The sequence below is a fragment of the Herpailurus yagouaroundi genome, unplaced genomic scaffold, assembly GCF_014898765.1.
Source record: "Herpailurus yagouaroundi ecotype Mexico unplaced genomic scaffold, PumYag 159, whole genome shotgun sequence".
Taxonomy (NCBI): domain Eukaryota; kingdom Metazoa; phylum Chordata; class Mammalia; order Carnivora; family Felidae; genus Herpailurus; species Herpailurus yagouaroundi.
In genome coordinates this window covers 71,556,969-71,575,965 of record NW_024412400.1, presented here as the reverse complement: position 1 = coordinate 71,575,965, position 18,997 = coordinate 71,556,969, and the positions used below count along the sequence as shown (strand labels likewise).

At 39.4% G+C, this 18,997-nt stretch overlaps 1 protein-coding gene across 5 annotated transcripts in view; it reads left to right on the top strand.

The window, feature by feature from the left end:
* The first annotated feature begins 559 nt into the window (after positions 1-559).
* The window catches only part of ZMAT3 (zinc finger matrin-type 3), a 32,860-nt gene continuing 14,422 nt past the window's right edge, over positions 560-18,997 (top strand). Inside the window, exons 1-2 of one of the 5 annotated variants that reach the window (XM_040480808.1) lie at positions 560-801; positions 4,304-4,630. In XM_040480808.1, the coding sequence (XP_040336742.1) occupies positions 4,361-4,630 (270 nt within the window). In that variant the 5' untranslated portion in view covers positions 560-801; positions 4,304-4,360. Of the gene's footprint in view, positions 802-964; positions 1,064-4,111; positions 4,197-4,303; positions 4,631-18,997 lie in introns of those variants that run through there. The other 4 variants (XM_040480804.1, XM_040480807.1, XM_040480806.1 and 1 more) reach the window with 4 other exon arrangements.

Here is an 18,997-nt window from a genome sequence, read left to right as displayed (position 1 = left end):
TCTTGCCCACTGTAGCATAGGAGAGAGGGTGTGTGTGTGTGTGTCTGTGTGCCCTGGCGCGCACAAGCGCTCTTGTCTGATTGGAGACCTCTGAACCGTCAGCCGCGCTCTTCTTCCATCCTGGGGAGAGGTGCAGTTTAAAGGTTCTGTCACAGCACTTTAAAGGATCCTGGACAATTTGGCAGGAGCTTAGGAGGCAACCATCGGACTGAAGGCGCGGCTGGAGTGAAAAGGTTTGGATCTCAACGACAGGAGATGAAAGTTGGCAAAAGCTCTGCCCAAGCTTTTGCTCTGGATCAACTTTCCAGCGTGTTTGTGATGAACAGCACTTAGGACCTGTCCGTTGGGTGGTGCACCCTCCTTCCGCCCTGTGCTTGTTTCCCATTCCCGCCCCAGGGGCCCTGCTATCGCAGTGCCCGCACTTGTCCCGCGCACACCCGGCCTGTCAGGGATGCTGGAGACACGCGTGCAGCCGCCGCGGCCGCCGCCGCGGCCGCCGCGGCCGGGCTGCCCCGCCTGGCACATGCGCAGTGGAGACGCCGGGCCGGCGCCTTCAGTCTCCTCCTCCGCCGCCTCCCGGTTCCGCAGTCACTTCCTGCAGCTGTTTCCCAGTGGGTACGGCTGGACTGACTTTTGACAGTCAGCCTTCAGCTGCGGAGGGGGCTTGGCGGGGGCCAGCCGGGAAAGTTGCGTCGAGAGAGGCGGAGTTGAGCCGGGCCGAGCCGGGTGCGCGGGACAGACGGTGGCGGGCGCCCGGCGTGGACGCGGCGCCCAGACTCCCCGCGCGTCCCGAGGGTTCCGGTAAGTGCCGGCGATCGCGAGCCGCGGGGCATTTAGGACGAGCTCCGGAGCGACGGCGGCTAGCGGTTCTTTCGGGTGCGGGCTTTCCACCTGCCCTCCACGTGACAGGCTTGCGCTGCTGATATTTGTGTTTGTTTTTGAGCATTTCACGTGCACCTTTTGGATGGTCTAGGCGTGCTGCTGCCTTGGCCCTCACGCTTGCCCCCGCCCGGTGGGAGACCGGGGATTCCATCTTTCGTGATGGCATCCTTATGGGATCGAGGTGCGTGAGTGTGTGCGCGCTCGTGTTTATGCAGGCACATATTAGGAATGTAAGGTATACGTGGGCGATACTGAAGTGTATGTAGCTTAGATTCAAACGTGTAAATGGTTCCCTTGGGTTCGGAACCGTCTTAGCTGAGACTGGAAAACATTCGCCAATTCACCAAGGCCTCTTCTCCCCCAGATCCCTGCATTCTTCTGAATCTTCCTTATATGATAGACCTTGCCTCAGCTGATTATTTTTCTATTTTTCTCTCTTTCATTACTTCTCGCTGCGTTCTGATGACCTCTGAGTAATGCTCACCATTTCCCCTCATTTCCTGAATTCCCAATTACTGTAGACTTCCCTAGTTTGCTGTGGTACCAATAACCTGTTCCTTTACACTGTATTCTTTCCTCTGTAGGTTTCTCCAACTGAGAAAGTGATTGTCTTTAATACAGTATGTGAAAAGTAGGCCCCAGTCTGATCATGAAAACTATGCCGTGATCATTCCTTTTCTTCAAACAGGGTACACCATGAAAGCTTGACTTTCTTTATTGTTCCCTCAACCCCTTCCAAACCAGGACGTTAACCACCATAAGTCCTTCGTTTATGCCACTTAAAGCATCAGATTGAATGGTTTTTAAGGTCTGAGGAATATATTATTTACATTAGCCATCAAGTTAGTTTCTTTTACTCTAATGCAGTAGTTGAACGGATCCGAGTCACATACGCTTTGGGTTTCTCTATATTCTATCACTAATGCTTTCACTAAAGACTAGGTTTTATTTCTTTTAGATTTAATTTTTATGTTAGGTTTTTTTTTTTTTCCCCCAAGCATGGTAATACTTGATGTAGTTGTCATGCACATATCCTTTTTGGGAGTTGACATTATCATTTTGCTTGTTAAATATCACAAGAAATAATTTTGGAATATCTGGCTATTCTTTAAAAATTATAAAGATAAAATGTGATAATGGGTAGTTCGTACTTGGCAAGAATTTTTTCCGTAACGCACAGGATTTTATCACCTCTGGAAGGGCCCTCTTGGACCTTTGTGCTTTGAGACTGGACTTTATTTTGATGGAAACCTGTAGGCAACACTGGGGGGATGCGTGCTGGAATTTCCTCAAGTGGGAGTGAGCTTTCATAAAACAAGTCCAGACATGTCTAGGCAATCAGTAGTGTTTGATTTTGTTTGTATTGTCAATTTCCTTTATCCAGATGTTTCAACACTCTCCTCCATTTTCTGAACTGGCAGCTTGTTTGTGGCAGTTTGGTAGCAGTATGTCTCTGTACAGGTGGCATGTGTAGTCTTTTAATATTAGGGATTATTATAATTAGATAGCTAACTTTTTGAAAAAGTGGCTTTGTCTCCTTAGTTTTCCTTTTTCAAATATCCATGCCTGTCTTGTTTGATTTAATCGAGAAGAATAATATGATTATAGAGAATCTGACTTTTTAAAGGTTCTAAATCTGTATTGCTTTTCTTTATGTTCTTAGAGATATGGACAGTATACTTCTGCTTAAGAATAAAATAATATTGTTCTTTTAAATATTATGATGAATGAGAAGTATTGTTGAATATCATGACTAATAATTTTTGTATTTTGCTCTTAACTCCGTTATTTTGCCATTGCCCTGATATCCTCTGCTGCCCCCAGACCCTGAATTTAGTATAAAAGTTATTACTTGATTGCAGTTTCCACAGGTATACTTATAATTGTGCTAAAAGAGATGTTTAACTTTTTAAAATTTTGGTTAATTTTAGTAAATCTATTATCATCAGAAAATGTACACATTTCTATTGCAGCTGGAAAATTTCAGCAGTTTAAAATAGCCATATTTTATTGACCAAGAAAAGAGGTTTTAGTAGTGTTGAGAGAGTGGAAGGAGTTGTGTGTTTTGGAGTAAGGATTTTAATTTGGGTTAATTAGAATCATGGGAACTCAGAGTGTGTACTGTGGTTCATTTTGAGATACTCAGGGTTAGAAGATGCCAGCTGGGTGGGAGGCTGGAGAAACCATGTATAAAATTGAAGAGGTATTGGAACATATTGGATCTTTTCTGAGCAAAACAGAATTGAGATTATCAGTTACTTAATAAAAAGGAGAAAGGAAATTGCTGAAAGACCGATGAGGAACTAGAATTAAATTGGGCTAATGGTAGTGTGATCCATTACCTCATAGGACATTTAGTTGATACATTATTTTATGCAGGTAATTTATGGCTAGAAGAAGAGAAAATATTCTGATTTTTTTAGGCGACTCATGAATGTAAGGCCATACAAAGTGGGGTCCTATGCTTAAGGGCCTACAGGGAGCAGGCAAGTAGCACAGATACAGACAGCAGGCTAAGTGGGGAAGAAGGTGGCCCCAAGAAGGCAAGCCTGGCTACTGGCCTCTCAGCCTCTCAGCACTGACTAGCTAATTGTCCATATAGGACCAGGTGCCAAGTGTTGCCAGATCATCCTTTTATCAGGAGAAGCCAGGAATCTCTTGATTTTTAAATGTTGATGACTAATTCAATTTAAAAAGTGAAAGCAAAACAAAACACTGTATATTCCAAACAGAGGACATCTGAAGTTGCATGTGGCCCACACGCTGTCTACAGCCTCTGCTGGGAGGAATCATTGGCTTACCTATTTAACTATTACTGGTTGATGGGAAGGAACTCTTTTGTTTATTTTTGTTACATTGTAACTGAGTTATTCCTAAACTTCCTTGATATTTTAGCTAGCTCTCAGAGTGTTTTCAGGGTTCCAAGACATGACAATCTTTATTTTGCTCTTTTTGACATCATCTGGATGGAAAGACTAGTTTGGATGGAAAGGAGACATTTACTAAGGTTCTTAGCCTGTAGTGTTTTTGTCTATGCATAATTATCATCAAGAGTATTTAAGTGTAAGTGTGCCTGAGGGAAGGGGTCTGGACTAGGTGACCTTTGATGTCCATTTCAGCCATGTGACTTTTAGATTTAATTAGCCATGGATGCAATGCTATTAATGTTCATGGGCCAGAGGGACCGCAGTTGGAGCTGTGCCAAGCAAAATAAAGCGAAATCTATAAAGCTGTTCTCAGTGGAAGAGCATAGTGTCAGTGTGGATTAACAGACAGGGGAGGTCTGCTAGAGGAGGCAAAAAGAAATCCCAAAGGTGGCTTGGAGAAGTAGAGGAAGGGGTCAGGTGGTGTGGTCATTTACATGTCATATTGCTGAGGTCACATTTTTAAGTGAGCATTTTTTTTTTCCCTCTTGATTCAGATTTGAAGACCTGACTTCTCATCGCCCATTGGATTATGCCCAAGGCTTTCCTACCCAATGATCCTCTTGCAACACGCCGGGCTTCCTCTGCCTAAGCGGCCCTCATCCTCTCCTCCTATGTCAGTGGCCGCCAGGTCTACAGGAACCTTGCAGCTTCCGCCACAGAAGCCTTTTGGGCAGGAGGCTTCCTTGCCTCTTGCAGGGGAAGAGGAGTTACCTAAGGGAGGAGAGCAAGACTCTGCCCTGGAGGAGCTATGTAAGCCCCTGTACTGCAAACTCTGCAATGTCACCTTGAACTCAGCGCAGCAAGCCCAGGCTCATTATCAGGTAAGGAAAGAAAAGAAAACCAGGAATTTAGTGAGAGAATGTTTTAGGGCTTTGCCCATTTCAGAGTCATGTCTCCAGATATGACCAATTGTGCCTGGAATAATCAAGATGGCTTAGTGAAGAACTAGATATTAGTTTGTCTGATAAAAAAGCATAAGGTTCCTACATTAAAAGAGAGCATCACGTTTCACAGAATGGGCTCTCAACGTAACTGTGTGGCATTTGATAGCTTACTATTTGTTGTAGGCAAACGTTCATCATCTGTGCTCGTGGACCAACGTGCAATCCTCAGGTGAATAGGTATTTGAAACATAATGTACCAAGCTCAGTTCAAATGGTTTATAAGAATTAGCCTTATAAATATTATCTTGTAGCTAATACAGTTTATCTCAGTGCAAGGTAATCTCTATGAATCTTACACTTTGTCTCTTTGACCTCTGACTCTTCTTATATAACCTGTCACTCCTAAGGAAAACATGTATTTTTCTGTCGTTAGAATAAAATGACGTTGGAATATTGAGACTTATCCTTCATAGGAAGCATACTGTGGTTTCTTTTAGCCCGTTAGTGTGAACTGATAATCATTTCTAAGGTTTAAAGCTTTCACCTCCATGTAGAATGGCTAGCGGAAAGGACAATTTTAAAGGGTGTTATTACCTAAGAACAAATAGAAAGCTAACTTTTGGCTCGAAAGAGAGGGTACGGTATTTCTTTTTATTGTAGATTGCTATCCGTATACAATTATGTAATTTCCTTTTTTGGAAAAAGGCGACCTGAGAAGCAACTGGGGCCAAACACCACTGAATGAAAGGATGTCTTCTGGGTCAGCATTGATTTGGCTGTTTATTCTTTGCACGAGTAGCTGCGATAGTAAGACGTAAGGTAGAAAGATGACTTATACAAGTATTTCTTCCATCGTGCCACTATAACCATCTCTAACTTACGGGTTTTATTCACTGTAAGTGTAAATCTTTTTTGTTTTGTTTTGATCCTAAAGACTGATGACTGTGTCACTTGGTGATTGTACATCAGAAATATTGTGATGGTATATTGTTTTCCTGGGGATTTGGGGGAAGAGACAATGTGTGGCTTCCCTGGAGTTCCCTTTGTTTGGGTTTGTTTGGCCCTCAGGTGCAGAGGATTGAGGTAATTATATCTCAGATCTTGGCACATGTCCTCATTGGTGCATGAAGGCATCTTCTGGTTTTATTTTTACATTTTCTCCCCTTCTCCAGCCCCACTCTCATTCTCTCTGTGTACCACTCTCCACCACAGTGTTTGATACAGGGTCTTCCTTTGCCTCTTTTACTGTTTGAGGGGAGTCAGGGTGATGCTTGTCAAACCCAAGACTCAGTGCTAGTTTTCCTCTTCATTTATTCCTGCAGAATGGCCAGTTTTATAGGCTAAGACTCACTTTGAAAAATCAAGCTTAAGTTCTCAAGTTTTGATTTTTAAGTCATTAACTTGAGAGAAAACCTACCTGTGTGTGCCCTTTAAAGAAGAGTTGTGAGGTAAAACTCTTGGGCAGTGTGTAATTTTAATATGTGTGTATGGATTATATCTGTATCTCCTGCCTTTTTCCCCCTCCTAATATCATGTTATGGCTCTATAGACAGTAATGGATGCTTCTGGTTATGAATAGAGAGAATTCAATTTGAAGAGGGTCATTGGATTGTAAGGCTTAACCTAGATAAGAAACAATCTGCATTTATTTGTTGTTGTTTTTTCTTTGATTTTACATTTGTGTGTGTGTGTGCGCGCACACATGTGTGCTCTGAACTTTTTAGTTGGTAAGATTAGTAATTGTACTTAATTTCAGCTCTGTTCATGATATGGTAAATATGTAAATTAGAAAACATGAGAACAGGGAAGTGAAATTTAGATAAATGTTTCTATAATCAGAATTTTTAAGGGGAAAAGTTGGAGAAGGATAGCCTGTCATAGTGGATAATTTAAGCAGCCAAGAACTAGGGTAAAAATAGAGTAAAGAGAAGCAAGTGGGTATAAAGAAAGCAGAACCTAATGGAAAATTAAAAGTTTGGGGTTTTTCTAAGTTTGTTTCTAAGAGCTTAGAAGCAAAGATTTGAAAGAAGTCAGTGTTATTGTTAAAGAGGGAGGTTTTTTGTTTTTGTTTTCCCTTTACAGAGAAACAAGGGAAAGCTGTTAATGTATGACATGTGAAAGTATGGAACAATTTTATTAGCATAGTATAGAAGGAAAGTTAATTTTATTTATTTATTTATTTATTTATTTATTTATTTATTTAGAGAGGGAGAGAGAGAGAATCCCGAACAATTTTATTAGCATAGTATAGAAGGAAAGTTAATTTTATTTATTTATTTATTTATTTATTTATTTATTTATTTATTTATTTATTTATTTAGAGAGGGGGAGAGAGAGAATCCCGAACAGGCTCTGTGCTGTCAGCGTAGAGCCTGATGCAGGGCTTGATCTCATGAACTGTGAGATTGTGACCTGAGCTGAAATCAAGAGCCAGATGCTGAATGGACTGAGCCACCCAGGCACCCGGAGGAAAGTTAATTTTAGAAGTAAAATCTGAATGTCAACAAGATAGATGTGGTTGAGATGAGTGAGTGTGGATCAAAGAGTAGGTCAGAATAATAAACAGAGCATGGACATAACTTAGAGGTGGGTGAAACCACTACAGAAGGGAAACAGAAATGTCAGCCTGTAAGATGCATCAAAGGCTAATAGACAGTACACCAATAGACAATGATTAAAAACGGCTACTGAATGGGCGCCTGAGTGGCTCAGTCGGTTGAACATCCGACTTCGGTTCAGGTCATGATCTCACAGTTCAGTTCAGTTGCTGAGTTTGAGCCCTGCATTGCCATCTCGGCTGTCAGCACAGAGTCTGCTTCAGATCCTCTGACCCCTTCTCCCTCTGCCCCTCCCCTGCTCTCTCTCTCTCTCTCTCTCAAACATAAATAAACATTAAAAAAAATTAAAAAGAAAAGGGCTACTGAAGTCCAGGGTAAGACCAGTGAGTAAGGCTTACCAAGAACCAGGAATAGGCAGAACAGCAATGATTGTAAGTAGGCTAATAAAACAAAGTGGTTGATGAGGTGATGGAAAGTTTTACTTCTGAAAACCTGCTTTATAATTTTTAATACCGAGTGATACCAAGACCACAAATTCACTATTTCTCTTATGCGTGAGATAAAAGGGGTCAGTGGTAGCCTGTTTATAAGCTAGAAACAGGTTTGTGTGAAATGATAAATCACGGTGATTACATTACTCAAAACGTTTTAGTCAGTTGGTGCCATTGTTGAAATCGCAAAGTTTCAAATTGCCCAGGGTATTATAAACAACCTTCAGTGTGGTGTGGGCAGTGTTATGCTAGAGTCTAACTGTATCATGTTCCAGAAATCCAGGACACACAATGGAAGCTGCTCAATATTTCCCTTTAAACTCACCACCTTCTTTCCCTGACATCCTGATGTTCCTGTGTTGGGGCTGCCTTCGCAATGACCCCTGTGTATCTGTGGTCACCACAGATTTAGTTTTATTCCCAGGTCTTTTTAACCCAGTCCATCTGCTTCAAAATACCCTGAGTTGTTTTACTTTTAATGAGATTACCTATTTTTACAGTCTCACAATTATGGCTTCAGTTATATCTTAATTTAAAATAAAACCTTTGGAGGAAAAACATATCTTCGTTTTATTAAAATCTGTCTGCAGGCTTCAGGTCACTTAGGGCAAGCCTGGCATGGAGTAACACAACACTGTTTTAGCAGCAGACATGCCCAGAGGAAGAACTACTTTGGATAGACGGTCGTTAGCAGAAATAAAACAAGCAACCAAAAATGGATAAATTTTGCCAGGGCATCCACAATTGAAAATAAAGTCAACCAATTTATTTGCTAATTTGTGTGTCGATTTGAAAAATAACTGCTCACTCAAGGTGCATTTCCAAAGTTTGTCATAAACATAGATCTATTTCTATTTGTAATATTTTGCAGCTAAATAACAATGTACTGTATTAATTAGATTAATTTGAAAGGGAGACAGAATGCAGGTTAAAAAAAGTAGTTCTACAGTTGTGATGCTGATTGTAGTGATGTTAATTGATAATGCAGAGAATGCAATTGATGTTATCCCAAAGTTTAGAGTACTGATTTTGGTATTTATATTTTAACATTGGCTACCCGGTTTCATGATCAGCAACTCTAATCGCAGCTAATTTTTATGTTTTTCAAAATTCTCCCATCTGGTTGTTTTCCAAACGAACTTGCAGTGGACTGAGTTTAGTCAAAATGCACTTACTAGAAGACAGGCAGTCTCTATGATCCTGCCGGTGGCTGTGTCTCACCAGCTTTCTGCCTCTCCATCCTAGTCCCCTTGACCTCGTTCCTTCTTATTTCAGAAGAGTACATATCCCTTCTTCTGTTCGAGGCTGATTCCTTGCCCTAACTGTGGATTTCATCACCTGTCATCACTTCTTTACTTCGATCAAATTAAAAACCTGCTCAGGTTTTTCTATATAAATAAAAATAGCAACAGCAACCTTTCCTGTGCTTTTAATCCCTTTCTTTGGCAACTTTTCTCTTCTCTCCTAAGAGTTCTGACAGGTATAATTGTCCTCTCCTGGTCTTCATTTTCTATTCATTCACTGCATTCTGATTTCCGTTCCAATATTCTACTGAAATGGTCCTTTCCAAGGTCACCTGTGGTCTTACAGGTCAAATCTAGTTCTTTCTCGACCTTTTGTAGCATTTGCCACTAGGAACAGCTTCCTCAAAACATTTAAAGAAATTTTAACTCAAAATAATGCATATAGAACAAAGGGCATATAATGAAAAGCAGTAATCACCTGTTCTCTCTTCCTCTTCTATCCCTTCCTTTTCTTCTCCATTCTGCCTTCCAACTCTCATCTTGTGTTGGCGATAGTTTTACTTTGACACTGTTAAGGTTGATCACATTTTTGTTTATTTGATAATCAAATTAAAATTTCTGTTGCTCTATTTATAAGGTTGATTCCAATTGTTGAAAGTTGACATTCAGCTTTTGCATTACTGTGAGTAGGGAACTATTGTCCACAGTAGAACTGTTTTCTTCTCTGTTTCCAATGTCTCGATCCCATGCTACTCAAAAGCGAAGTTCAAATGGATGACCCTTTCTTGAATGCCAACAGTTGCTCAAAATCATGCCCTTTTTAGTTCGTTTCATATGTGGATTTTAACTTAGAAATAATCTTTTGTTTTTCCTCGAGTTTCTGATACTTTAAAAACATAGGGAGAAGAATCTTATGAATTTATAACAATTGCTAGCTTCTTAATCTTTGTTTTTATTGCTTACAATCCGTTTTATTTATCCTTATTAGACCCACTGATTTCCTATTCTAGTTTGGACTAGTTGTTTCACATTTGGATCCTGACTTCATTGTGCAGCTTATTGTATATCCTAGAGTTTTTCATTGCTTTTCTTCTTGTGCCTTCTTTTTCTTACATAACATATCTTTATCATATCCCCATTTTCCCCTCCAGTGCGTCGCACTTTCCACTGTGTAGAATCCCCCCTTTATTCCAGATCCCTCCATCCTCCCATGCCCTCTGGGTTTGCTGCAGCGATGTCAATTTTGGATTTCTCTTCTTCACTCTCTGGCTTGGACAATGCTTTTCTAAATATACATGTTTTCTTCCTGTCTTTCTATTTTCCAATCTTGTTTTATTGAAGTACCTCTTCACATTACTTGAAGGAAGAAAGAATAAATATAAATGTACGTTACAATACATCTCTCTCTTTAAAATAAAGTGAAGGAGTAATAAGAAATAAATTTTTCTGAGCCCTTGTATGTCTAAAAATGTGTGTATTATGTTTTCTTATGTGACAGTTTATTTTCATGTTGAATTTTTCTTTCCTAAGAATGTTAAAGGCTATACCTCATTGTGTGTGCATGTGTGTGTGTTTGTTTTTTTTTTTTTGTAATCTAGCATCGCTGAAGAGAAATCTTACTCTGATTCTTACTCTTTTGTGGGTGACCTACTTTAATTTTGGAACTTTTCTCCTTGGAAGCTTTTAGGCTCTCCTTTTGATCCCCAATATCTGAAATTTCACAGTGATGGATGTGTTTAGTTGTGCCTCTTTTCCCATTGGCCTTGGTCAGTGCTAGTAGTTCCTTTCAATTTGCATATTCCTGTTTCTCTTGAGCTCTGGGGATTTTCTTTGATGCTGTTTCCTTGATAAAATTCTTTTCTATACTTTCTCTCTTTTCCTGGCAATTCTGGTAGCCCTTGCCTAGACTAGCTGGATCGATTCTTTATATTGCTTATCTCTTCTCTCTTTCATCATTCCTTTATTTCTAAGAGGTATTGAATTCTAACTCTATATTGAATTTTTTTACTTTGGCATTTATGTCTTTAATTTTTAAGGGTCTCTTGTTTTCTTACCGTTTCCTTTGCTAGTATCTGTTCTGTAGGCTATTAGTTTAGAACATGAAATCATGGACTTTGGGGTCAGACTAGTCTTCAAATTGTAGTCTCACTAGTTACTAGATGTATGGCGTTGGAAATATATCCTAACTCCTCTCTGCCTTATGATGAAGAAGATGATGATGTCACTAGTAATAGTATGTGTAAGACATTTAGAAAAGTTTCTGGTACCTGAGATGGTTCTTAATACTGTTGACTTTTCCTAGGGTGCAGTGAGGCGTGGTGGCTCAGGATTGACCCCAGCTCTGCCACTTACTTGTGGCTTTGGGCAAGTTTTATCCTATTTTATTAACTTTTCAGTTTGAATAACCTTTAACTTACAAGCTGGTTCCAGAAACACTACCAAAAATTTCTGCATGTACCTCATCCGGATTCCCCAAATATAACTATAACTATATTTTATAACTATAGTACAATGATCAAAATCAGAAAATTAACACTGATAACAATAATATTATCTAATCTACAGACTACATTTCACCAGTTGTCTAATGGGGTCCTTTTCCTGGTTCTAGGATCCAATCCAGGATGAAATTTTGCATGGGGTTGTTATGTCTCCTTTAATCTAGACAGGTTGAGTTTTTTCTTTGTTTTTTACAATCTTGCAATTTTTGAAGAGTAGTTTTGTAGAATATCCCAATTTGGGTTTGATTGATGTTTTCTCATTGTTAAGCTCAGATTCTGTGGTTGTTTTTTTTTTTTTTGTTTTTTTGTTTTTTTGTTTTTTGACACAAATACCACAGAAGTGATGTTGCATCATTCCCCGTGCATCATACTGGGAAGGAGATGATATGAAAATTTTGCATCATTGGTGCTGTTGACTTTCGTCACTGGTTAAGGTGGTGCCTGCCAGGGTTCTTCTTTATAAAGTTACTATTTTTCTTCTTGTGTTTAATAAGTATCATGTGGGGAGGTATTTTGAAACTCTGTGAGTATTTTATTTCTTATGGTATTTTCACTGAGTAATTTTAACATCCATTGATGATTCTTTCCTGCAGTGATTATTACTGTGGTGTTTGCCAAATGGTGATTTTTCTGTTTTAATTATTCTTTCTACCTTTATTAGTTGGAATTTTACCTTAAGGAAGAACTTTCTGCTTTCATTCAATCACCATAGATTATGGATTCTTATTTTATTCTAGGGATATAATGTATTATTATCATTATTTATTCCGATGTTTCTGTTGTCCCAGATTTGAAAAGTGAAAAGTGTGAGAATCTTCAAACTGGTGCCTGTGTCCTTTTAATACATCCCTGTAATTTTTGTCATGCTTCCTTAATTCCTGAATACAAAAGATTCTAGGATTTTCTTGTATTTTCCCTATGCTAGCCACTTCTTCAAGGAGCCAGGTATACTTCTATTGGAAAATGGTGTTTAGAAACCAAAATCTGAGTGCAAGGCATACTCTTTGCTACTGGGATGTTAGTGTTTCTAGATGATCTCAGTGGCAGAGCTAGTTGTATATATTTATGTGTACACACATTTATATATACTTATGTGCATGTATGTTGAAAACTGAGTTCAGATTGAAACTTCCAATTTCAGTACAATAGGACAGTGTTCGTTCTAGCCTTTCATCTTTTCTTAATGTTTAATTTCTTTCTGGGATAGTGAAAAACTTAGGCACTCATTAACCACAACTCACTCTCTCTCTCTCTCTCTCTCTCTCTCTCTCTCTCCATAGTTTGGGGATTGATAAGCTACATCCCCATGAAAAACCTACTAACCAGAGGATAATATTTGTGTATTGTTCTTTTTGTCTTTAGCATGATATATAGTAAAAATATTGCTTTAAAAAGTTACTTAGGTTACAGAGATGCTGCCTGCTATAAGGTTCTTGTTTTGTAAAGTTACTATTTTTCTTTTGGTGTTTAATAAGTTTTGTGGGGGTGATACTTTAAGACCATGTGAATAGTTTCTCCCCCCCTCCATTCAGTATTGTTGTGTTATTCATTTTTTTATACAAAAGATTTGTTTGTTTCTGTTTGTATTTTGAGTCCTCCCCAATTCTTGTTGACTTTGATTCTTTTTCTAAGTTTGTGAAATGTTAATATAGTTCTAAAAGTAAGAACTATACAAAAATGTATACTTAGGAATGTATATCACATCCTACTATAACTTGTAGTCCATTCTCATATCCCTATTATTTATACGTTTTAAGTGATCTTACTATCCCGTTCAGTTATTTAATGTATTATCTGGTTTGTCAGTTAAGGGTTTTTTATTTTAACGTTTATTTGTTTTTGAGAGAGAGAAAGGGAGAGGCGCAGAGAGAGAGAGGGAGACACAGAACCTGAAGCAGGCTCCAGGCTCTGAGCTGTCAGCACAGAGCCTGATGCGGGGCTCAAACTCACAAACCATGAGATCATGACCTGAGCCAAAGTCAGACGCTTAACCAACTGAGCCACACAGGCCCTCCTCTGGTTTGTCAGTTTTTAATGGTATTCCAGCTAAATTACCTATTGCAGAATCAATGGGCTTGTTCTACTTTCCTCTTCCTTTTTCTGTGTTTTGTTGCATGATTTCCATTCTTTCATCCTGATCTCCACGTTTTATTTAGTTTTTGATCTAGAATTATATCTATGAAAATACTTACCATCAGCCCTTTTGCTGAAGTTTTCCCAGTCATTTTTTGGTTGAACGAAGCTCCAAAAGATTCCTCAAGCAGGACTTACACGTCCTGAGTTCCTAAGGTTGTGTATGTTGAAAATGTTTTTCTGTAGTCCTGGCCCTTGACACAGGGACAGTGGGCTATACATAAAATCCTTGGTTGACAATTTCATTACGTGTCATTAAAAAAAAAATGCTTCTCAGCTACTGCCTTGTTTTACATATTGTGGGTGCCATTCTAATTCTTATGCATTTGTAAGTTATTTGGTCTTTTTGCCTGGAAAGCTTGAGGCTTTTTCTTTTCTTTTTCTTTGAAATTGCATACCTTTTGAAAAATGTACTTCAGATTTGATTGTTCTAGGTTGATTTTCCCAGAAACCTGGCGTGCCTTTTCAATATGTAGATTCAGGTCTTGATTTACTTTTGGACAATTTTCTTGGGTTGTAATTTCAAATACTCTATTTGAATATGGTTTCAAAGATTCTATTTGGCTGTTTTGTTTTTTTTTGTCTTTCAGGGGCTCCAGTTTTACATAAAGTATTCCTTCTTGTCCTCCATTTCCATTGCTTCCTCTCTGAGCTTTTAAGATTTTTGTCTTTATATTGTTTTATTTTCTAGACTGCTTTTCTGTCTTTCTTCGGTGTCTCTTAGTACATTTTCATTTGTGTCTGTTTTCCTTTGGCACGCATTTACTTCTCATTTTTGATAAAATTCTCTTTTTTCTTTCCTAAGTTTAATTACCCTTCTTTTCATTTCTTACTCTTTTGTGCATTTTTCCTTGTACCTCTTGGATTCTGATTGAAGGTGATAAGGTGATGTTTCAGATTTCCAAACAAATGACTATATTAGTTCAAATTGGAGTATTGTCTTAATGGTTTTCTTCTGTTTCATATGTTTTTTTTGGGGGGTGGAGTTCATTGGCTGAGATGTGTTAATTTTTTTGGTAATAACTTTGTATAGAATTGATTAGTTTTCAAAAATAAAATAAAATAAAGAACTGACTAGTTTTCATCTGTTCATTATGAGGATTTGGGGTGCTTTATGAGAGTCTTAATTCAGTGACAGTCTCTTCTGTGACCGTAGCAAAGTTCAGTTCTTCAGGTTGTTTTTTTTTTTTTTTCTTTCTTGTGGTTTGTATGTCCTCTAATTTTTGTTGTTGTTGTTTTGTAGGATGCTAGCTTTTCCTGTTTTGTTGTTTCCCGCCCTTTGCCTCCCATGTGCCAAAAGGTGCCTCTCCCTTCCTTCTTGTCTTTTTCTCCTCCAGAAGCCACTTTGCTGCCTCAGATCATGTGTACATTTAAGCCCCGTTCAGTAGTGAGTGCTCTGCTCCACCAGATCATGTTTTAGTGTTTACAAACTTAGGGTGGGTTTATTTTTCCTGGTGGTGGTTTGAAAGCAATTTTAGGTCTGCTGCTAGCTTCCTCTTCTCTCTTTCCTGCAGAAAGACTCTCTTGCTTACTGTGAATGCATGTGGCAGAAGTGTGAGTGAGTGCTTCCTGGGATTTGATGTTTTCTCCATTTTTACTTATAGTTATGTTGAAGTCTGGGCATTCTGTGCCTTCTTGTTATGTGGAAGGCATGGCTTTTGTGTAGTTTTATTTGTTTTCCTTACTGTTCTGTATTGTTTGTAGAGGGTAGATGGGGACACACAAGCCCAGGTACCTGCTGCCTAGCTATCTGGAAACTCTTGGGCAAGTTTTTAACTCTCCTGAGTTCCGTTTCCTCATGTGTAGAACGGGGATGGTAATTATACCTACTTGATGGAGATTTCATGAAGATTACAGGAGATAATATATATGAAGTATTTAGAACACCGCTTATCACAGGAATGCTAAAAAACATTAGTTGCCGTGATTGTCATTTTGTTATGGACGTAACGTCGGCTTGAAACTTGTGAATAGTGTCTAATGTTGGCTCTTCCTGTAGTACCATGTGCCTCGTCTTCTTCTGCCTTTTCACGGACATGCTTTGGCTCCTGTACCATCTGTTCTTCAGGTTTTACTGACTTCCTTCTGTTGTCATGCAAACGAGCCTAAGTAAAACCCAAATTTGAAACCAGCCTTCCCTTGACCCACTTCCCTTTCTCACTCTCCACCCTATATGTCTGCTCCCTGCTCTGTCATAGAACCCTTCTAAACATTTGCCTATACTAGTTATTTCTGTTTTCACATCTCCCGTTGTCTCGCCAAGCCCCTCCATGTCACCTCTTAACCCCTCTATTGAAATGGTTCTAGCAAAGTTACTCAACCTCTGATTTTAAATCCAAGCATTACTTCTCTGTCCTGACGTTACTCAACCCCACAGTAGCATTTAACCTGGTGAACAACTCTTTTTTTTCTTGTCGTTGTTAGTATTGTTTTAAATTTTTATGAGATACTTCAGACATAAAAAAGCACAAAAATAAGATAATGAACCTGCATATTTGCCATCAAGCTGAAAGAGTGAAAATTATCCATTCAGTTGAAGCCCCCATGCATCCCTTCCCAAATTGTATCCTCTCCTGTGCTCCTAAGTGTAGCTACGGTACTGAATTGATATTTATTGTTCCATTACTTTTTTGTACTTTTGCTACATACTGTTTCCTTATGTAAACTGTAGTGGCTCTTCATATTTTTAACTCCCATATTAAAAAATTATTGTTATATATCTCCTTTTGCAACTTGTTCTTTTCGTTCAGCATGTTGTTAGAATCGTTCACGTTGCCATGCATGGCCCTGGAATGTTTATTTTTCACTACTGTATAGTGTTTCATTGTAGGAACAGACTATGATTTATGCATTATCCTGTAGATGGACACTTGAATTATTTTTACTTTTCAATGTTACTAACAGTCCTTCTAGGAACATGCTTTAAGAAAAAATTTTTTAATGAATAGAGTGTGAGCAGGGGAGGTGCAGAGAGAGAGGGAGACACAGAATCCGAAGCAGGCTCCAGGCTCTGAGCTGTCAGCACAGAGCCTGAAGTGGGGCTCAAACTCACAAATGGTGAGATCATGACCTGAGCTGAAGTTGGACACCCAACTGACTGAGCCACCCAAGCGCCCCCTAGGAACACTTATAGATATCTCCTTATACGTATGTTTCTGTTTGGTGATATGTAGTACAGTTCCTGGGTCATAATGTATCTAATTAGACTCTTCTTTTGAAACACTTTATTTTAGCTTCCATAATACCATACTTGTCTGGTTTTCATTTTATTTGATGGACCAGACATTTTCAATCTCCTTTTCTTGATCCTCATTCTTACTACACGGTTACATTATATTGTCCCAGGGCTTTGTCCTTAGCTCTGTTCCATCTATCCAGCTGCAGCTTTGATCTACTCTGACTTATCCCCCGTGCTAATTCCAGGTTGATTTTTATCAAATGCAATCCAGTCATGTAACTACTTTGCTTAGAGTCCTTCAGGGGCTCCCTGCTGCCTCTGAAGTCCAAGATCTGTTTCGCCATTAAGCCCACTATGTATCTCAAGTCCTTCTCTTCTCCAGAAGACTGTCTCTCTTGTGATTCCTCAATAGGGCAGGCTGGGCTTTTGCTTACAGTATTTCCTTACAGTATTTCTTCTGTTCACAATTTTCTTTCCCCTCACTCCTTACCTTCCTGGTAAACTTTTGCTCATTTTAAAAGATTACTTGATTGTTCCCTTTTCAGGGAAGCCTTCTCTGACACATTCAGCCAGAGTTAAGAAATTCCTTTTCTGCGTTCTCTTGGCAGTGTATTTGTTATCTCCATTATATTACTTGGTTCATTTAGCCAACAAATCTTTACTGATTGCCTGCTATATGCTACAAACTGTTCTATATCTATTTATTTACTTACTATTTTATTTTTAAGTAATCTCTACATCTGACGTGAGGCTCAAACTCACAAACCCGAGCTGCACACTCTACCGGCTGAACCAGACAGGTGCCTAGAAGCTGTTCTAGACATTGGAGATAGAAGAGTAAACAAGACAGGTCCTTATTTTTAAGGAGTCTACATTCCAGAAAGTACAAAAGAGATAAAAAACCAACCAAACAGTGTCATTTCAGATCATGCTAAGTGGAACTAGGATAAGCCAGACGGTGTGGTAACGTGTTAGAGAGTATGTGTGTGCAGAGTAGGGGAGGATGGCATTCAGTGAGATGCCATTTGAGTTAAGACCTGAAAGATAAGAAGGAGCTAGCCATGCAGAGAACTGAAAGAAGAACATTCCAGGCAAAAGGAACAGCAAGTACAAAAGCCCTGGAGCTAGAATGAGTTTCATTTCTCATAGTTCTGGAGGCCGAAAGTCTGAGATCAGGGTATTAGCATGGTTGGATTCTGGCAAGGTCCTCTTCCACGTTACGGACAGCCAACGTCTCCCTGGATCCTCACATAGCAGAATGAGGAGGGTGAGGGAGCTCTTGGCCTTCTTTTTATAAGGACAGTGATTAACCACCTCCCAAAGGCTCCACCTCCAGATTAGATGTCCACATACAAATTTTGGTGGGACACAATCCTTCAGTCCAAAATAGGGATGGAGATAGATAATTTGGGAGCTACTAACTTGTTGATTATTTTAAAGCTATGAGGGTAAAATAATGTAGATGGAGAAGAGGGCCAACGGTGGAGCTTTGGATGTTGCAGAGTTTAGAGTATGAGAAGTCAGGAGGTAAGTGGGAGTCACAGAAGACAATAGAAGGGAGTAGCAATGGTGTCATGCTGCTTAGAGTTAGAATGTGGTGAAGCCACAGATGTGAGTTTGACCACAAGGTCACGTGACTTTGGCAAAAGCACCTTTAGGGCATTCCAGTGGTCAGAAGGTAGAATTTATCGCCTTACTTTAATTACCTGCTTATATATCTGTCTCCTCCTCTTGAGTGTGTGCTAGGTCTTTTCGTTTCTAGGGCTTAGCCTGTAGTAGATGGTGAATGAATGTTTGCCTACAGGCTTGAAGTTTCTGTCAGTTCAGGGAATATAATCGTGTGAATAACAACTTAAAACACACCGAGAGAGGCAAATGCATTTTAGTAGAGGTACACAGTGCCTCCCGAAGCCATCCTGATATAGTCAAAAGGGGCTTGCTCTCAATACAGAGGGCCTGTCCCAAGCTCTGGCTCCACTTCTCACCCCAGCTGAAGGTGCCAGGGGCAAGTCCTCCACCGTCTCCAGATTGAGTTCCTCAGCTGTCGTGTGGGAAATACTAACAAATTCCTCTTACAGGAAATTTTGTGAGCAGCAAATGAGCTGATGCACAGGAGAGTCCTTTGCAAGTAAAAAGATACTCTGCAAGTGCTATTTTTGTAAAAATAACTGGATTATCCATTTCATTACTGACTTATAA